Source organism: Mytilus californianus, unplaced genomic scaffold, assembly GCF_021869535.1.
Source record: "Mytilus californianus isolate M0D057914Y unplaced genomic scaffold, xbMytCali1.0.p SCAF_5, whole genome shotgun sequence".
Lineage (NCBI taxonomy): Eukaryota > Metazoa > Mollusca > Bivalvia > Mytilida > Mytilidae > Mytilus > Mytilus californianus.
Window position 1 is genome coordinate 36860796 of NW_026262701.1, and position 19287 is coordinate 36880082.

General features: G+C 32.3%; 1 protein-coding gene across 1 annotated transcript; it reads right to left on the bottom strand.

The window, feature by feature from the left end:
* Positions 1–359: 359 nt before the first annotated feature.
* On the bottom strand, positions 360–2586 carry LOC127701963 (atrial natriuretic peptide receptor 2-like; the record flags this gene model as incomplete). Its single annotated transcript, XM_052205939.1, has 4 exons — positions 360–401; positions 1248–1339; positions 1652–1750; positions 2361–2586. Coding segments are annotated over 4 exons (459 nt in total), but the record flags the coding sequence as incomplete, so codon positions are not given.
* Positions 2587–19287: the final 16701 nt, after the last annotated feature.

Here is a 19287-nt window from a genome sequence, read left to right on the forward strand (position 1 = left end):
CCTTACAACACATACCGTCCATTATAGATCTAAACCTTACAACACATGCCGTCCATTATAAACCTCTACCTTAAAACACAACCTTACAATACATATCAAGCATTATATACCCCACCCTTACAACATAGGTAGTCCATTATAAATATAAACCTTACAACACAGGTCGATCATTACAACACATATCGATCATTATAGACCTCAACCTTACAACACAGACCGACCATTATAGACCTTATCCTTACAACAAAGGCGACCGTTATAAACATTAACCTTACAATACAGGTCGTTCATTATAGTCCTCAACCTTATAACACGGACCAACCTTACAAAACAAGACGACATCATAGGTCTTAACCTTACTACACAGGCCCTGTTATAGACTTTAACTTTACAACAGAGGACTACAGTTACAGACATCTAGACATTACTATAAGGCTTCAACCTTACAACACAGTCCTACAATTATATACATCTAGAGATTACCGTAGGGTTTTAACTTTACATCAGAGGACGAGCATTACAGACATCTAGAGATTATCATAGGGATCAAACCTTACAAAAAAGTCCTACCATTACAGATATCTAAAGGTTACCATAGAGATTCATACTTACATCATTAGATGATTATTATTGACATATGACGTTACCATAGGTTTTCAACCTTACACCATAGGTCGACCATTATAGACATATAGTCTAGAGATTACCATAGGGATTCAACATTCAACCATAGACCGACTATTACAGGCATCTAGAGAATATCACATGTCTTAATCTTTACAACATTGGCCGAACATTATAGACATCTAGAGATTACCATAGGACTTCATCTGACAACAGAGGACGACCATTATAGACATCAACAAATTACCAGAGGGCTTCAACCTTACATCATAAGCCGACCATTATATACCTTTTGAATCAACCACAAGACTTAAAGCAACACAAGTCGACCATAACAGACATCTAGAGATATTCGTAGGGCTGCAATGATCGATCTCTGTGTTCGTCGCAATGCCAGCTATAAAAAGTTTCGTCAAGAAAAAATGAATCATAAAAAAGACACCTAACTTGCTCTTTACTTCTTTACATCCTTGTCTTTTGGTTTTTGGTGGATAGTAGACTCATTGGCAATCCTATCATATCTTTTTATTTTAATTTGATATCAGAGTAGCAAGTTTATTCTGCTCAGTGAAGGAATTTTCACTTTAACGAAATAGGCACATAAAAAGAGCACGATAAGTTACCTTTACATCAATGATACCTCTAAACTCAGTTACATAATTCCCATGATCGTTTAACATAGCTTGTGTGACACTGCTTATGTGTATTCTTCCACCTGAAATAAAACAGACATCCATTGCAATAATTTCAATGATCGATTGTAGCTGCTCGTGGAAACATACCCATGTGTTCCTGTCCATATTATATCAGTGGCCATAGTGAAATTGATATGAGCTTTTGCTCAGAATTGAACTTAAAAGTCCTCACTTTAAGATGGAAAACAGAAATAAAAGCGCTGTTCCTTTCATTCGATCTTGGCAAGTGCGAGTAGTGATTTTGTGCTATACACTTATATAACACCATTTATCGATTTTTCAACCGATTATGTATGGCCAACATTTTGAAGGAAATATGTGATTAGTCTTACCCATGCCACTAGACTCCATTCTGGATGCTGTATTGACTGTGTCTCCAAACAAACAATATCTTGGCATTTTAGTACCAACTACTCCAGCAACACATGGTCCTTAAACATATCAGATACATATATACAATACATAAAAGATATAATAGGACCTACCAAAAATGTCGGACAAACCAACAGACAACAACAACAACTAACACTGCATATATAACAGTTGAATGTTTGGTCAAACTAACAGAAGGAAGCATTTGAGCAACAGCAACTTCAACTTTATATTCCATATCACTTCCATTTACATGTACCAATGACATTACTTGAAAAATTATTATGCAAACAGGGTGAAATACCAATGAGTAAATTGCAGGCATATTTAATTTGAAAATTACAATATATGTACTTTAAATGTCAATTTTACTGCACTTATATAACATTATGTAGGAGTTTTTCGTTGTAACCACACTCATCGACAAGTTACTTTAATTCGAATAACAAACAAGAGTATGCAAAAAAACCTAATTTGACATATATGAAACAGTTCCTTCAAGTTGATATAAACACACACTCTACCAAAAGTATAATCTACCTTTATTCAAAACTTTAACCTGATACAAGACGGAAGGACGCATGCACATGCCGGAAAACATTATGCCCTTTACTATCGTATGCGGGGCACAAACATGCCATCTTAATGAAAGTTATTTGTATAACAAACCTGAATGTACTCCAATCCTTATCTGCAGAGTTCTACCCGGCATGTGTGGTATAGTATACCCACTGACTTCCTGTCGGATTCTTAATGCCATTAATGCTATTTCCGGTGCATGATTTCCTCCATTATGTGTCGGTACACCACTTGCCACCATATAAGCATCTCCAATCGTTTCCACTTTATAAACATCATACTTATCTATGCATTCGTCAAATAAACTAAAATATAAATATAATTATGATTATGTAATTGTTTGTGGGAAGTTTGATAAAAGCATCAATTATAATTTCACATTCTACAACACAATCATTTACAGTACTATAATAATGCACACACGCACCCCACATCTCCATTAAATTTTTCCTTTTTGAGAGGATGGACGGATAGTTTGATGAATTGATGAATGGATGGATGTGTTCATGGATGAGTGGATAAATTGATGACTGGCCGACTCGATGGATGAATGGAAGAGTGAATGAATGGATTGATTGGTATTTAACGTCCATTGGCATTTATTCAATTGCTTATTCAGGACTTTCGAGGGTATTGCTGATAGAGTTTCATATAGAAACATTGGACTTGCAAGGGTATATCTGACAAAGTTTCATAGAGAAACATGGGTCGTTTGCACTGTAATTGGTATAATGCTTTTTGATCTATTTCAATTCGGTCATCGTAAAATAGATAATTCAATTTATCTATTTTTTCGAATTGAACATGTTAAACACGATGGAATATAACAGGATGTCTACAATTTATATAAATATAATCTTAATAAGATGAAATCTTAGTCGAAGCGCCGGTAGCATATTTAACGCCAAACTTGGATTTGATTTAAGTACGATTAATAAAAACAATGTGTTTATATTGACTAAAGTATAGACTATTATTATTTAGAAAATTAAAAATGAACTTTTGTTCTGGTCCCTGGATTTTTTAACCATGTTGATATGTTCGTTCTATCATATATAAATACTATTACTAATACCTGTATAAATCATTGAGTAGGTTAACGATGTCAAGTGGTTGACTCTGAACTCCTATAGTAGTAAAACCAACGATATCACTAAAGTATACTGTGACTTCATTGAAATGTTCAGCATCAGATGTATTCCCTGTTTTCAAAATGTTAGCAATTTTCTTTGGTAACATCTGATAAAGTAGATTATCGGTCTTTTTCTTCTCTTGTGCTAGTTCGTCACTTTTCCGCTTGACTTTATTAGCATAGTTTGACAAGTTTCCGGTCAGTTTGGCAATGCAGTACATATACCAAGTTGACAAGATACCGCTAATTGTTATAGCAACTATTAAAGTGGACAGAAAAAGTGTAAACTCAAATTGTGCGATTGATTGCAGGTCTTTTAGACCATATTGTATCTCTTTATTGATAGACTCACGAATTTCAAAGAAGATATCAATAAAAACCGTCATATTATTAAACCATTCTATGCTGTAATCTTCTCTCTCAGGCAGTGAGGTAGAACTACAAATATTTTCATATTCTATGAATAATTGAAATGTATCATGAGCATCGATAAAATTTGACAAATTAGCCGAGCTCTGTTTGTGTTCTGTGAGCTGTATTTCAATCTTTCTATCATGATAAATAGCCGTGTCTAAAAACGCAGAAGACCTTCCCTGCAATGACTTGTAATTTGTCTCTATATCTTTAGATGGCCATCCACATGAGGTAAAAAATGTCGTTCCAAGAGCTCTTTGTATGCCTCTGTCATCTGTCAGTGATAATAAAGCGCCACTAGCCACCATTAACATTTGCACCGCTGCGTTATCCGGGGGAGTTACAGACTGGGAAATATACTTCAATAAAGCCTTTGTTATTGTTGTATAATAGTCTAAATTATACACGATATCCATAGATCTGATATCAACATCCTGTCTATGTCTGGTTAAGGAAAACATTAAGTCATCAACTGTCCATGGAGTGTTCTGAATAGAAATACCCACGTCAGGCCACTTCACTTTCCACAAACTAGTGTTCGTTTCTTGTCTAAGTACATGAAGCTGACCTAATATAGTAGATGAAAAGTTTGATGCCCATATGAAGGATGTAGACATGCCTCGTTCTCGTTGAAGATGTTTTACCAGGTCACTGGTCTTAAGACTGGCGTCAATACTCTCTATAGCTGTAGATGTACTCTGTCGGATTTCAGACGCTCGACTTAAAGAGAACGAAGAAAGCATTAGCATTGCTGATATAGGGACAATGATGACAACGAACATTTTCCAATGCTTACAGAGTCTCTTTATAATAGATGCACTAGTCTCTTCTATTACAGTGCTAAGGATACGTCGATCACTCTCGTTACCAACACTCGAAGCTTTGGATCCAAAATCTATCCGCCAGTCTGGACTTATTTTCCCGCTTTTCGTGCCTTTCATCATTGCTCAAAAATGTTTTGGCATCTGATTTTTGCTGTCTGTAAAATATAATCAATAAAAAAAATCTGCATGGAATAAATGCAAAATGATTTTTATGGTATTTATTTCTTATACAGGCTTTGAAAAACCGTTCATTAAATGTACATTGTCCAGTTATTAACTAAAGCTTGTTTTGTTCCAAATTAAACTACCCAAACGATACAATTTCGGGAGATACATTTTATCCTTTCATATTAGGAAATAAACACATAATTCTTCTTTTTCGTTTTTAAGTACACTAGTGCAATAGAACAAGAGAGATATAAAAGTAAACATACATGTACAAATGCATTCTTTTTTTTTCAAATGCTTGAAATTTTCAAACTGTTATTTTCATTTTCTTTCTTTCACGTAACCAATGAATCTTATAGGTAAAAAATATTGGCCGCCTTAAATGGAACACATTATAAAGATGATATCTATATAGCATATAAAAATCATTGTCAACTAGAGTCTGAATCATTCTGAAAAATCACACACGATGGAAGTTCCGAACTCAGCAGTGAAAATAATTACCTCATATATCCATGCGTGAAAAATTACAACAGTACAGGGTTTATACTTTTTTTAATAAGACCAAAATCGATAAGCAAAATCTTGAAGGTGGATTAATAATTTGATTACGTTATGTAATTATCATACTTCGGTTAATGAGATTTAATAAACCATGACTTCGGATTATTACTAGTCTATTTCTGTCGATTAAATACAGGGAAGATGTCCACATTGAATGAAATGGAAAAGATAGAAACAATAACAACGGATGGTCCTTTCAGATCCCTAACAATAAAATATATCAAGGAGATGTAGTATGATTGCCAATGAGACCAAAAGACATAGATGGTAGCAAAGTCTGTTTCCCATAACCCAGAATGCACACCGTAAAGAAATAAAAATATAAAACAAAAAACAATCCCATGATATCTCGTATACTTGATAATGATGTTTTGAACACAGTTACTTAATTTGTGATGTCTAAGCAGAACGAATATACAATGTGAATCAGGCGATTTATCTGTATTTGAGCTTGTGACTTCTTTTAATAGCAAAGTGCGATCATATATATAATTTCAACAGCAGCAATCGGCTGTTGAGGTACGATAATTGTCATCTTAAACTATTGTAATCAAGAAAAAAATAATATTGATTCTTTTCATAGTACATATTATTATCTTAATGCAATCAGGCTATTTTTCTAAAACAAAGTAACTAATAAATCAATCAAGGAAGGAAGAGAAAAATAATAGGTTAAGATGCAGAGATGTTTTACTCGTCTTAAACGAGTCATTTGGTGTCTTGTGTAAAGTTCTCTCATTGGCAATAATGCGACATCTTCTTGTTCTTATATTAAGTATTTTAAAAGACATATTGAATGTAAGGCGAATGTCAGAAAAAATATTAACTTCTTTTATTTTTATTATTTTTATGTTATAGTTTTAACAGACTACAATATAATCCTTAAAAGTTTCAACACATATATAATAGGATAGAAAATTATTGACATGCAATGACGTTGTATTAAATATCTCTTTGTTCATATATTTGTGGTATACATTTAGTAAAGACAACTGGAACTGTTCCAGCTGCGTATGAAAAGATTTTCTTATTGAATAACGATGCAAATTTTTCTTAACACCTGAGGCTGACACTGAAGTTTCACATTTTCTAATATTTCTAGTTTTACTAAAACACTGTCTCTTGATGTCTATTACATCATGTAATATCAACAATAAAACGCTTGCAGGCGTACGAAAAAAGTATGAAGAAGTCGTACAGAATATTATGTTAATACAATGGTATGTATTATATATAGTTTTCTTATATCTGAGTGGCGTTAGTAACGAAGATATGAGACGACTATAGCTAATTTGCATAGAAGTAATACATATTTTTTTTTATCTCTTTTCTTGTTCTAAATAGAGAAATTAATTTTGATAAAACAAGAATAATGTCATTATCTCAAATTTACCAGATGCAGCAACACTTTCAAAAAGAAATCTTGATTGCGTCAATTTTTCTGTCATCAGATTGATACCGTATCACTGCTTTTGTATGGCAATATGACCGCTGTAATATCTGCGGCTCTTTTCACAAAAAATCTGAAGAGTAAAAGTACTCGTAAGTCCTACACATTTCAGTATAACTTACGATCAATTTTAATCGTAAGAGTTTTTGTGAAAAGAGTCGCAGGTCTTTTTCTCATTTAATTGCCTAAAAACCTGGAACGTTTTGCTAATAAATGATAACACTTCTAGGTATATTATATTATTGATTGGTACATTTACACGTATAACTAGTGACCATTGTGTGAGTGAACATTCGTAATTAAGAGCAAATACATATTATTTTTAGGATAATTAACCAATAATTATCAGTCAGCATGTTACTTGTTCATTAAACAATGATTCTGGAAATGCGATAGAGACACATCATTATAGTTACTTTATCAGCTTATTAACCAGTTTAGTGCGTTATGTATGAAACTGCCCCTTTATTAATAAAAGCAAAACTGGTCCATTACAGACTAAGAGGGCATTAATACAGGGCCATTATGAATAAACAGGGCCATTATGAATAAACAGGGCCATTATAAAAAAAAACATGGCCATTATGAAAAAAACAGGGCCATTATGAAAAAAAAAAACAGGGCCATTATGAATAATCAGGGCTATTACGGATTTCAGTTGTAACAGTTACCAATTCAAATACATTTCTGGGGGAAAGAAACATCAATAAATTGAAAGTTTCCAAGAATGATGACTTATCTTATTTGACCCAGTTGTGAAGTTAATAATTACTTATTAATTAACTACACTGTTATTGGACTTAATATGATGAAAACTGCCTATGCAATATAAAGGTGTCAACTCGGCCAATACAGATTTACTCGGCCAATATGGATTTTTTTTCTGTATACACCTTATCGCTATTTGTCCGCCATTACTGGACATCACACAAGTTCCCGTAAAATTTTGACGTCATAATAGAAAATATCTGACGCCACAATGGAAAAGTGATTGTTGTATGACGTCAAAAGTTCGAGCGGGACAGATTCTCGGGTCAAGCGGGAATAGCGATAAGTTGTATTGGCCGAGTTCTGATCCGGCCAATACAGGATTTCGGAACGTCTCTAGTTTTTAGATCGAAAGTCACGATAAACACAAACTGAAAGTAAACAGTTGTTTGGAAGACGCAGCTTTCATTTACTCACCATAAACATGCTGAAACGTTCAGTATGGCATATATTTCAGGCTAAAGACGGTCACATTCATTTAAAAAGCATTTTGAAAGCAGACGATGGAATTATTTCAGGTTTGGGGAACGAGTAGATTATCACAAAGTTCATTTCTTGTCGACCTCATAATTTCACGATGGTACAAATCGATTTACTGTTTACTTTCGCTTCTCATGTTTTGTAAACTGTCATTTATTTTTAAACCCGAACCATATGCATTCTGGAAGGGTGGCCTGTAATTGTGCAAATCTTCGTTCTTTGGTCAGTTGGCTTATGGATAGTTGTATCATTTTCAACTCCTACATTATTTTTTTTTAAATATATTCAATTTGTTTCTGCATAACACATGCAATGGCAGTACCTTTCCAATTACTATTTATGTGTTGTGTCTAAATTTAAATTGTAACACTTTATAGTGACTGGAAAGGGTAGAAAAATTCATCAGATGAGAAAATGCTGAAGACACCTGGAAACGGCACCAGATCATTAGATATTGCATCTTATAAAAAGAAACTGAGATTTGGTTAGTTCCACTTCAAGGTAAAAATGTTTATCTCTTGTGAAATGAAATAAAAAAAATATTGTAACACTGTAGTTAATTAATAAAGATACTATTACGTGTATAAATTTAATAATACGTTCCAGGATGTGTATTAATTACATAATACATTCCATAATGTCAAACAATTTATTAAATTTTGAGTTTTAAAATCCAGAATGAAATCTTGTATTTTGTATGCCATAAATTGGTTTGAATAGAAAATAAATATAACTATATTTACATTTACATGTTATTTCATCACATCAATTTAAAAGTTTCTTTTTAATATTGCATTTGATATAATTATATATATACAATTTTTCCAAAAAAAACCTGATTTGACTTGTTTAAATATTACACATTGACGGTTTGGTTAATAAAGGTGTTAAGAAATGGGTGTTTTCACATTGACCCTGTTATTAGTCCTCGATCAATAATAATGGACTCGGAGGCTGTAATGTCACTCTGTTCATGGAAGTAGTCGTCAATATAATACTATATCCATAATAAGTCCATGTTCTGTTCTACTGTAGAAAGCTTTTTGTATTTCTTTTGATTAATATTTATTTGACATTTTTCATGATTAATGTTACACAAATTCGCTTACTGACATTGACGTTGACAACTGTGGTGCATTGAAACTATAATCAAAGTACTGAAGTACTGAACATCGGATGACCGCAAGTTCTTGTGACTTGTCTCAGAAAAAAAATCACATCTCTATACCTGAAAGTGAGGTAGATATATTTTTTTCTGAGACAAGTTCGTGCGTGGATGATGAATAAATGACAGGGTATTCAACCTCACCGTAATGACTATTACAGTGTAGTGATACAAATCAGTATACTCTGGTTTGTTGTTATTCATATATTATATTAATATTTGTATATAACAGTTACATGTATATATAATTTTCATCCATTTGTATATCATTCTATTCTACTATTCTAATAATAGTGCAGTGCAAGTGCATGGTGGACACTCTTCTGTTATAATTCGATTTTTCTAATAGATTGAATTTGAGTAGGCATTCGTATTTTCCCGCAAAACATTCTTGAGATATTCTTCCGCATGCGTTAACACAAATTTTGTGTATTCTTGATTTGTTATTGATATATATATTTCTCACGACAAAACATTTTCATATCATTTATCTTTGTTCTTAAAAATTATTTTCATGAATGTTTATTGATGAAATTGATATATAACAAGCGACAAGGAATGTTATTTTGCGTTCGGTTATCAGTCAAAAACGAAAGTCACGTGGGTAGAAATGTCTGTGGCAACAACACACCGGAATGCCCTTACGGTCATCCGATGTAAAAAGAAGCATGCTCATTTTTTGAGTTTGTGGAACGCAAATTTATGATGTCTCTGTACTGGTCAATGGGTCAGATTTGTCATACTTTATTAAACGATAAATTGTTGAAATTAGATAACATGTTTTCAAGTGTAGATAAATTTCACTAATGACCAGTGCATGGTTGGATTACATCTTTCTTATTGGTCAATGATCTTGCGGGGTCAGCACGAGTTCACGTGTATGTGCTTTGTGGGCACTTCCCTTTGTCATCAGCTTTTGACTTGTTAACTTGTAATTCTTCTCAAACAATTTGTGAAAAAGTGAAAAATTCCCACCCACATACCTCCCTTAATTTTATCTTTAGAAGTAGATATTTATATATGTTTATTATAGGGGGCAGATTTTTCTCCCCACCTTTGCTATTCTTTGTCATTTATTCAACTGATATGATTTTAGTTGATTTTATTAAGTATTTATTATGTATTATAATTTCATATTAATTATGAACTTTAATGTCAAATGTTTTATTTGCAAACTAGTGTATTTTTTGCATTTTATGGTTTTGAATAAATGACCTTTTTTCGTCAATTTAGTTTTTATATCATATAGCAAAACAAACTCAGACTCTGGCCTTTGTATACATTAGTATGTTTATGGTATCTGTCTGTCTGTCTTAAATGTTATTATCTTGTTTAGTGGCCTTATGCTGCTTGGATGTTTTGTTGGGTTTATTTGCTATTGTTTTGTTCAGTGGCCTTAGGATGCTTGGATGTTTTGTGGGGTGTATTTGCTATTGTTTTGTTCAGTTGCACTCGATTAAAACAGTTGGATAAAAAAAGTTGAAGAGCATTGCAAATCAAAGCTTCCAAAAATATTTTACGACGGCCTTCTATGACTGGAAGTAACAAAACCATAGTGTGGGAAAGATTTGAACATTTCATTAACAGTCAACGTAAAGAAAATTACCATATCAACCACATGGTCACAATGACAATACTTGTATCTAAATGTCGATATCTAAAAGCTTATAACGATCTAGAAGTAATCAAATTTGGTTAGATTTTTGTAAGTGTAGGATAGAATTAAGAATTGACCCTGTCTCACTGCGGTGAAACGCACAGTGATTACACTGTAAATTTTGCGGACGCCTGACGCGTCCGGGAGCGTTCCAATTTTTAACATAATATGTTCGGTTTATAACACCAGTGTTCCACATTCGACGCCAGCGTTAAAATATATAACACAGTGTGTTCATTTTTTAACACACATGTTCAAGAACAGTGTTCTGAATTTGAACACTTGAGTGTTCTAATACTGTTACTGGGAATGAACTAATATTTCATAGCTTTAGACTCAACCAGACGATGAATAATGATGTTTATTATTAAAAATTGACGACAAATGTCTTTTAGCTGCATCCACATAAGCAAATTATAGTTGAGAAAAATGAACCTTGAATCATGTCTCAGGGGCATATTTGGAAGCTTGGAATATTCGAAATTTTATATATATCCTTTTCTGAACGACTTAAGTTCTTTGGGTTTGTTTTTTAACCAATATAAATAAGTTAACACTGATGAAATCATTGCTATTGAAAAAGCGTTCTGGTCTCAAACACGTCGCGTTACAATTGACGCTTTTCCTTGAATGCTATATGTGTTCCAAAAATTTCCGCGTCAATAATAGAACGTGTCGTATTACTTTACCGGAATTTGGTTTTTGATCGCTTGTTTTGAATAGAACATGAAGAAGAAGCGTCACTGAAAAATATTATCATCACAACTTGATTTAATAGGTATGTATTGCAATATTAATAGCAAATTACGAACTTAATCATTTTATGTCTAAGGATTTCAATGAAGAATTTCCTCGTCTGACAAGACACATTGAAGTACTTGCAAGTAAAAATAATAGGTAGTTTGAAACGTGCTGTTATGCCACATTTCATATCAACAAAATAAGCAGGTGCTTTGTGAGAATACACGAAAATGATTCTATATCTTTGTGTTTTCCACAATTGGTATATGCACGTTCACAACTGCCAGATGGGAAACATTGAGTAAAAAAAAACCACATAAAGCACATAGTGTGAATATAAAGCAACAGTTAGGCGATTACTCACACTTTTGAGGATGCCCATTTGTAAAAACGTAATTATAGTTCCAATGAAGAAATTCCTAAACATTTTCTGAAAAGAGGTCTTCAGGACTTGAAGCCGATAGATATGAGAAGATGTGGTATGAGTGCCAACGAGACAACTCTCCATCCAAGTCAAAATTTATAAAAGTAAACCATGATACATATTTAGCAAATGGTCACTATAGATTCTTCAGATGTCTGCAGTCAATTTAGTGTCTTTAAACTTGTCTATAGACATAATGTTGTCTAAGCAATGATGATTATTTGCTGTAAACTGACTTTTTTTTTAAAGCTATACATAGGAGAATCGGAGAGCTTCTTACTTGAAAATAGTCAGAGAAAATAATGCACTCTTTAACAATTAAACAGTAAAAACAGTAAAAATACATCTGTAACAACTTCTGAAATATTGCACTGATTCAAAAAATATTCTCCTCTAATAATGATGACGACTTAAATGGAATCGCCAATAAAGAAATTAAAATTAATAATTCTTTAGCAATATCGACATGATAAATACATTATTTACTTATACACTGTTTATTTTACATTTCAGAACGTACGTTTGATGGTAAGGTCAAAGAGTAGTTATAACCCACCTCAGCCTGTGATTTTCAAAATGGAAGTTCAAAAACAATTTTAGGCGACTCAAATTATGTTAGATGCCTAGAGCAGTGTTACATCAGCACCGACTCAACAACTAGCAAACTACAGAGTATTTTTAATTGGATTTTGACTATCTGAAGTGATATGCAGGCAGAGGATTTTCAAATTGTCTTTTTCTTTGTCCATTTCCATGTGGATATTTTTTATGTGCTTAATTTTCAATTTAGTATTTGATGCAGTGTGTTTTAAGATGTTATTAAAATAGCTTAAACACATTTTTCTAAAAGCAAATACGGTTATCTTTTGTGCGTTGATACAGTTATGTTCTGTTTCTCCTACGGACTGAAAATCAATGTTCGTTTTAGTTCAGGTTATTAACTTAAAACGATGCCAACGAGTCCTCGAGTATCGCTCGCTGGTACCGAGTCTCGAATACCAAAATGATATTCGAATACTGTAAATTCAGAAATTATTGCGTGCATTTATTATTGCGATTTTGTCATTTTAGACTAAAATACGATTTTAATTTTTGCGATATTGAGAAAAATCCTGTTTAATTCATATTAAAAATTTCAAAATGCGAGTTTAAATTATTGCGATTATAACCCTGTCGCATTTTTCGCAATAATAAAAACATCGCAATAATTTCTGAATTTACAGTAATCGGTTTCCTGTTTGAATATTGCCGCCTCTATTTAATAAATAATAAATAAGATAACTGTTATTATTACTTTAAATTATATTATAAGTTAATATGTCTTACCCTCTATTCATATTTCATTGGCATTATATCAACAATTGTAAATGAAGCAGAGAGAGAGAGAGAGAGAGAGAGAGAGAGAGAGAGAGATTTTTAATAATAATAATAATAATAATAATAATAATAATAATAATAAAGGTTAGAAATGATAAATTAACTTACCTGTTACGGTACTTTATTTACTGTTTTTAGAGTACCCCTATATTTATTCTCCTTATGTTTTTATTTGATAATTAACTATACGCTGAAGATGAACAGCTTATTTATTATGTTGAATAAGGAAAATCCATAAGCCTGCTATTGTATTGGTCACCTTATTAACGAGTCTATTTTAGCTGACTGAAGTGTCTATATAACAATAACTTTCCGTTCAACATAGATAAAGGTATGAAAAGCATAATTATAATTACACCGGGTTATGTTCTTGTTTATGTCATAATAAATTTAAGTACAAATCAATATAGCATTCATTCGGTCACTTGTTTAACGTTTTAAAGCTGGATAAGATATGATAGCCATATGATATTTGTATTCATATCGCGTCTAATCAAACTTTGGTGAAATATTCGTAATATGGAGGGATTTCGAAATTTTATGAAACTCGCAGAACTGTATCTGAACGTAAAAAATATATCTAGCATTTATATTTCAAGATATATAACAGTTTACAAAATTATGAAACCGAGGTATAAATGTTTATAGGGTATATGTATAGACGCATTAAAAAGTAGTAAGTGTCTCCTTAGATTGAGATTTCTCGAAATTCCATCATACAAAGTTTGTGTAGAAGTGGCATATTTCCATTTAATGATGTGAAGTTCCTTTCGCTGTTTTAATCCTTTAAGGGGGAATCGAGAGTTTCATTTCATGAGTTCGATTTCAAAGCGTCATACCATCACCACGACGTTTTATTAGCTTACTTTGTCAGATGTAGGCTTTTAAATCCACATTATGTGACTAATTAAGCCAACCATAGTTTATCGATGGTCAATTCGCATTAATTGATCGAGAAGATACAGTATTTAAACTTATACAATTGTTATCTGTTCGTAATATAAAAGAACTTAATAATTTTGGGAAGTATTTATGTATCACCGAAAAAAATCGTAATTGTTGAAAGTGTATACCATACTTCAAGATTGTTAAATTATATTGATTAACATCATGCTCCTAGATTTGTTTTAAATTTAATGAATTGTATTAATGAATAACTATATTGTACTATGTGATTTTTACTATATTTAATGTAATATTCTTACCTATAAGCTGTATTGCTTTCGGAATGAAGAATATAATACAACTCAAGGCAGTGGCGGATCCAGAACTTTTCATAAGGGGGGGGGGGGGGGGGGGGGGCTGACTGACCATAAAGGAGGCCCCGCCCCAGTCATGCTTCAGTGATTCCCTATATAATCAACCGAATTTTTCCCACGAAAGGGGATGGGGGCGGGCCCCCCAGGCCCCCCCCCCCCCCTGGATCCGCCTATGCAAGGTAACAAACAAAAACTGAGGGAATCGTATGAACTAAGGAGGCGAGACTAAGTGCGGCGACAGATTAAGTGTCTCCTGCTGTGTATGCATCACCGCCATGTGAATTCACTGTCTGTCAAAGTGTGCAGTCAGAAACCAAATATGTCTTGTCACAATAGGTAAAATTACACATTATACATCTATTCTGGTACATGTATCTACAGATATAAGAACTCGAAATAATGTTGCTAGTGAGTTGATACACCGACACAACATTTGTGAAACATAAGAAACATTGTTGAAAATGAGGAACATGTATTGTTAGAGTGTCCACTGTACGATGACCTTCGAACTGAACTTTTTAGAATAATTTTGTCAGTACATCCACACTTTGTAATTTTTTTCTAATTTGGAGAAATTGTCTATTGTTCTAGCCAGTGACTGTGATAAAACTAAGATAATGCCAAAATCTTCAACTTTGTTTTAGATAGATAGAAGGCGTCGTTTTTTTATATCGTTAAACTTTTTGTCTTAACTGTACACATTTTTAAGGAAATGAAAGTTTAGCTGATATTTATCATTATTTTTTATTAATCCCTTCTGTCATAATTCTTTTTAGAATTTACATTATTTCGTGTATTCGTGTATTATGTTATGTTTTGTAATATTAATGGTGAGACGTAAATTAACTATTTGTATTGTTGTATTGTATTGTATTTTGAGTTAGAGCCGATGAAGTTATTTTGTATGATTTTAATATAATTTGTCCTAAAAGTGGTACACTTCACTATAAAAATCGCATAAAGAAAGCGCAAGTAGCTTCTCATGGTATTCACTTGCTTCAAGTTTAGGGGACCATTTTTAAATGTTAATACAGTGGTCTAAGCTTCGTCAATTCTTGGCGAGTTTTCCTATGACAAACGGCCAACGGCAGGATTGGGGATTGCAATAACTTAAAAACCATTCAGATAATGCACTCGTCTAAAGGTAACAGAATTTAACTTAATGAAAACATTACCATTCATGTTACAAAAGTTTACTAACCTTAAAAAAACAATCCAGTCTGCTATCTACATAATTATACGTGGTTCACAGTCTAATGAACCAACCAAATTGCACGACTTTATATATCAGACCTGGACTAAACTTGACACTGTATTCCTGTCAACCTCTAAAATGGAAATGCAGGTTATGACCTGCATGGAGGAAGACAATATCAGATGTTTTTTATATTATTATCTATATAATATGATATTTACCAGTTTCCTACAAATATTCACAATTGTAAAGTATTTGCTGAAAAGTATTAAAAATTTTAATTTTCTTTTTCATTTTAACTTAATTGAAATTGTTAATTAAAATGTATAAAATATTGATTATTTATCAAATATCAATCTAAATCAATGCCCTCTAATTTTTTTATTCACACTATTCTCATTGATAAGTAAATATTTTTACTTAGTGCATTCGCTTTCTATGATCTGTGTCTGTGAACAATATAGGACTGATCGGATATACAGGAAGACTTATTTAACTCTAATTGTTTAATTTCATTAATTTCAAAAGGTAAAGTTAATTAAATTTACGCCATTATAAGCTGGCACATTAATTAATTAATTAGCTAGGAAATATTTCTGACACAACTTTATATTTAACACACTTTTGAAAAGATAAACGCTTTAAGTTACATAAATAGGATAGGAAATCGCTCAAACCAAATAAATATCAAATTTGTTTTATCAACTTCCATTTCCTGGTCAACTTATTTTATAATTTATTAGTAAATACTCTCTTCAGCTCTTATGCATTTTTGCATCATTCAACAAAACTTATTTATAATAATATTAATAAATATTATCTTTAACTTTTACGCGTTCTTGCATTATAAAAGAACAGTTACTTTACAAAATAAGTGTACATGGCACAGAAGCAGGGGCTGGTAATAATGAGACAAATGACAAATTTGTTGATGTGGTTCATAAGTGTTTCTCGTTTCTCGTTTTTTATATAGATTAGACCGTTGGTTTTCCCGTTTGAATGGTTTTACACTAGTAATTTTTTGGGGCCCTTTATAGCTTTCTGTTCGGTGTGGGCCAAGGCTCCGTGTTGAAGACCGTACTCGTATATCTAAATAAAAGAATTTTGGAATCAACTTATCTATCTTTTGGACCTACATGCATATGAAATGACACCAATCCACCCTTTATCTTATATATGAAGCTCAAGATTGTACGTTGTCGCTTTTTTGTGTGTGTATTCATACATATTGATTTGTGCATTGTTGTGTAGACAGTTTCATTGGCTAGGAACCGTAAGGGGAATATAAAACAAGTGGAATTAATTAAGCAATAATTCACCACGGTAAAACGCCAAGTTGTCAAAAAGAAAAAGATACTAAAAATAATACTCACAACCAATGGGTACAGTGTGAAATAGTATGAAATACATGTACTTGATGTTTTATTTTCCATCTAATTGACTCACAAATAGCATATTACAATATAAGACATTATTTTAAACATAAAAAAATGAATCAAGTTTACACAAAAAGAAAGACAGACAGAACGATAGCTAAAGAACAAAAACAATACAAAAATCAAATCAATAGAGAAAACAAACATTTAGCGAAACGAGTCCCATCAAATAATGCGGGTTTATTAAAACATCTTGTTGGAAATGGGTTAGCAGTTCTTTGTCACCCTGTAACACCACAGTTCATCTCATGTAAGGGCCTGTAACTGGTTTAGTTTATAACATTTTTATTTGCTCAAAGAGACAAATAAGATCGGACACAAGTTTAACCAACTTGTGAAGTCTTCTGCTTTACATGATATAACAGTTACAATTATACAGAGCATGCACAGTTCATTAGATCTACCTTAAAGTATTAGTAAAATGAGGCGTTTGCACACAGTCTGGAAAAAAGCCAAACACAATTAACAAAAAAAGAAACTTGAGAAAAAAAAAATAAAAAAATAAAAAAAATAAAATATTAAGAAATAAAGGAAATTCTGTGGACATGGTGATATTTTCTATTTATATCTTGTTTGGTTATACAACGAGGAATTTTTTGGATTTTTTGATAAATTTAAATACTTCTTTGAAGATTTCACTGTTTTTCTCGTATGTTGAATTTTGGCTACCCTCAGATAGCAACTCTAGATTTGTTGTCACTTGAAAACGATGAATGTTAGTTCATAGATCGTTCTTTATATCGGTGTATTTATTGCAATCAAACAAGAAATGAAATCCTCACGCGGAGCGACTGTCAGTGATCATCAATATGATATATATTTAAAAAAACAACTGAACTCTGATATATTTTGGCAGCAGTCCTTTTGAACAAATTGCTGTTTTCAATATAGACTTAACCGCCATCAACCGCGAGACGCACTTACAATGAACCAGAAGCATTTCATAAACACTACAATGAACTGTTTTTTTCATTGCGGTCATCTATGTTTGTATTGTTGGACAATATCGTAAATGTTCAATGCTCTTCTTACATTAGATTGCGCAATGTTAAAGCAACAGCAGTTAGAAGCAGGAATTACTCAGAAAAGGAAACATGTGCCGTTGAAAATCACCAGAATTATACAAGAGGAGAACTCAGTCGTACAAATGAAGTTTGTGTCTTAAATTACAAATGTCAGACTTTTATATAATTATTTGTTTGACTGTAAATAGTTTTATGTTTTGTTTACATACTTTAAAACAAGTTTCATTAAATCACTCGAAATGACCTTGAACTTGGTTACTGAAAATACCGGTTTGTGCTTTGTGTTTGAAATAAATTGCCGCAATCTTTGGTGCGATTGATACTAGACATTTCAAAACTAGTGGCACACACGTAGCATTGGCGAAAACGGATTTCTCCTTATATTTTTTAATTTAAATAAAAAAATATTTAAACTTTATCGTGCAAAATGAATCTATGTCGATGTTACTATCCGTTTTAAGGCATACGGTAGTGAGATTCTGTTGTAGTTATAAAACTGCAGCTTGCAATTGTTTTCTCAAAGCGTAATACAAAAGTACTGATACACTAGAAACATTAGTTTTTTAAATTTCATTTCCCAGAGTTTCTAGAGTAACTATGGTGACATTGATGTTTGAATAAAACGTTCACAGAACATTTCTCAGTCAATAATTTTATTAAATAAATATGTCAAATTGAGCAAAAAGAAAGTAATTTCCAAATGATGGATATTAACAAAGTCAAAAGTTACGACAAAAAGTACGAGTTTTCCATTGCTTTTACACATAATGTTAATTATATTAAATCTTTAAATCAATTGGCTTCCAACATGATTCTAAAGCGTTATAAACACATCACTAATTACGACATAAAAGAAGCAGCAAAGCTATAAGGGATGTTGCTTTATTTAGAATCTATATCTAAAAAGGTGTTCCAATCTAAACTACTGTTTTTCAGTC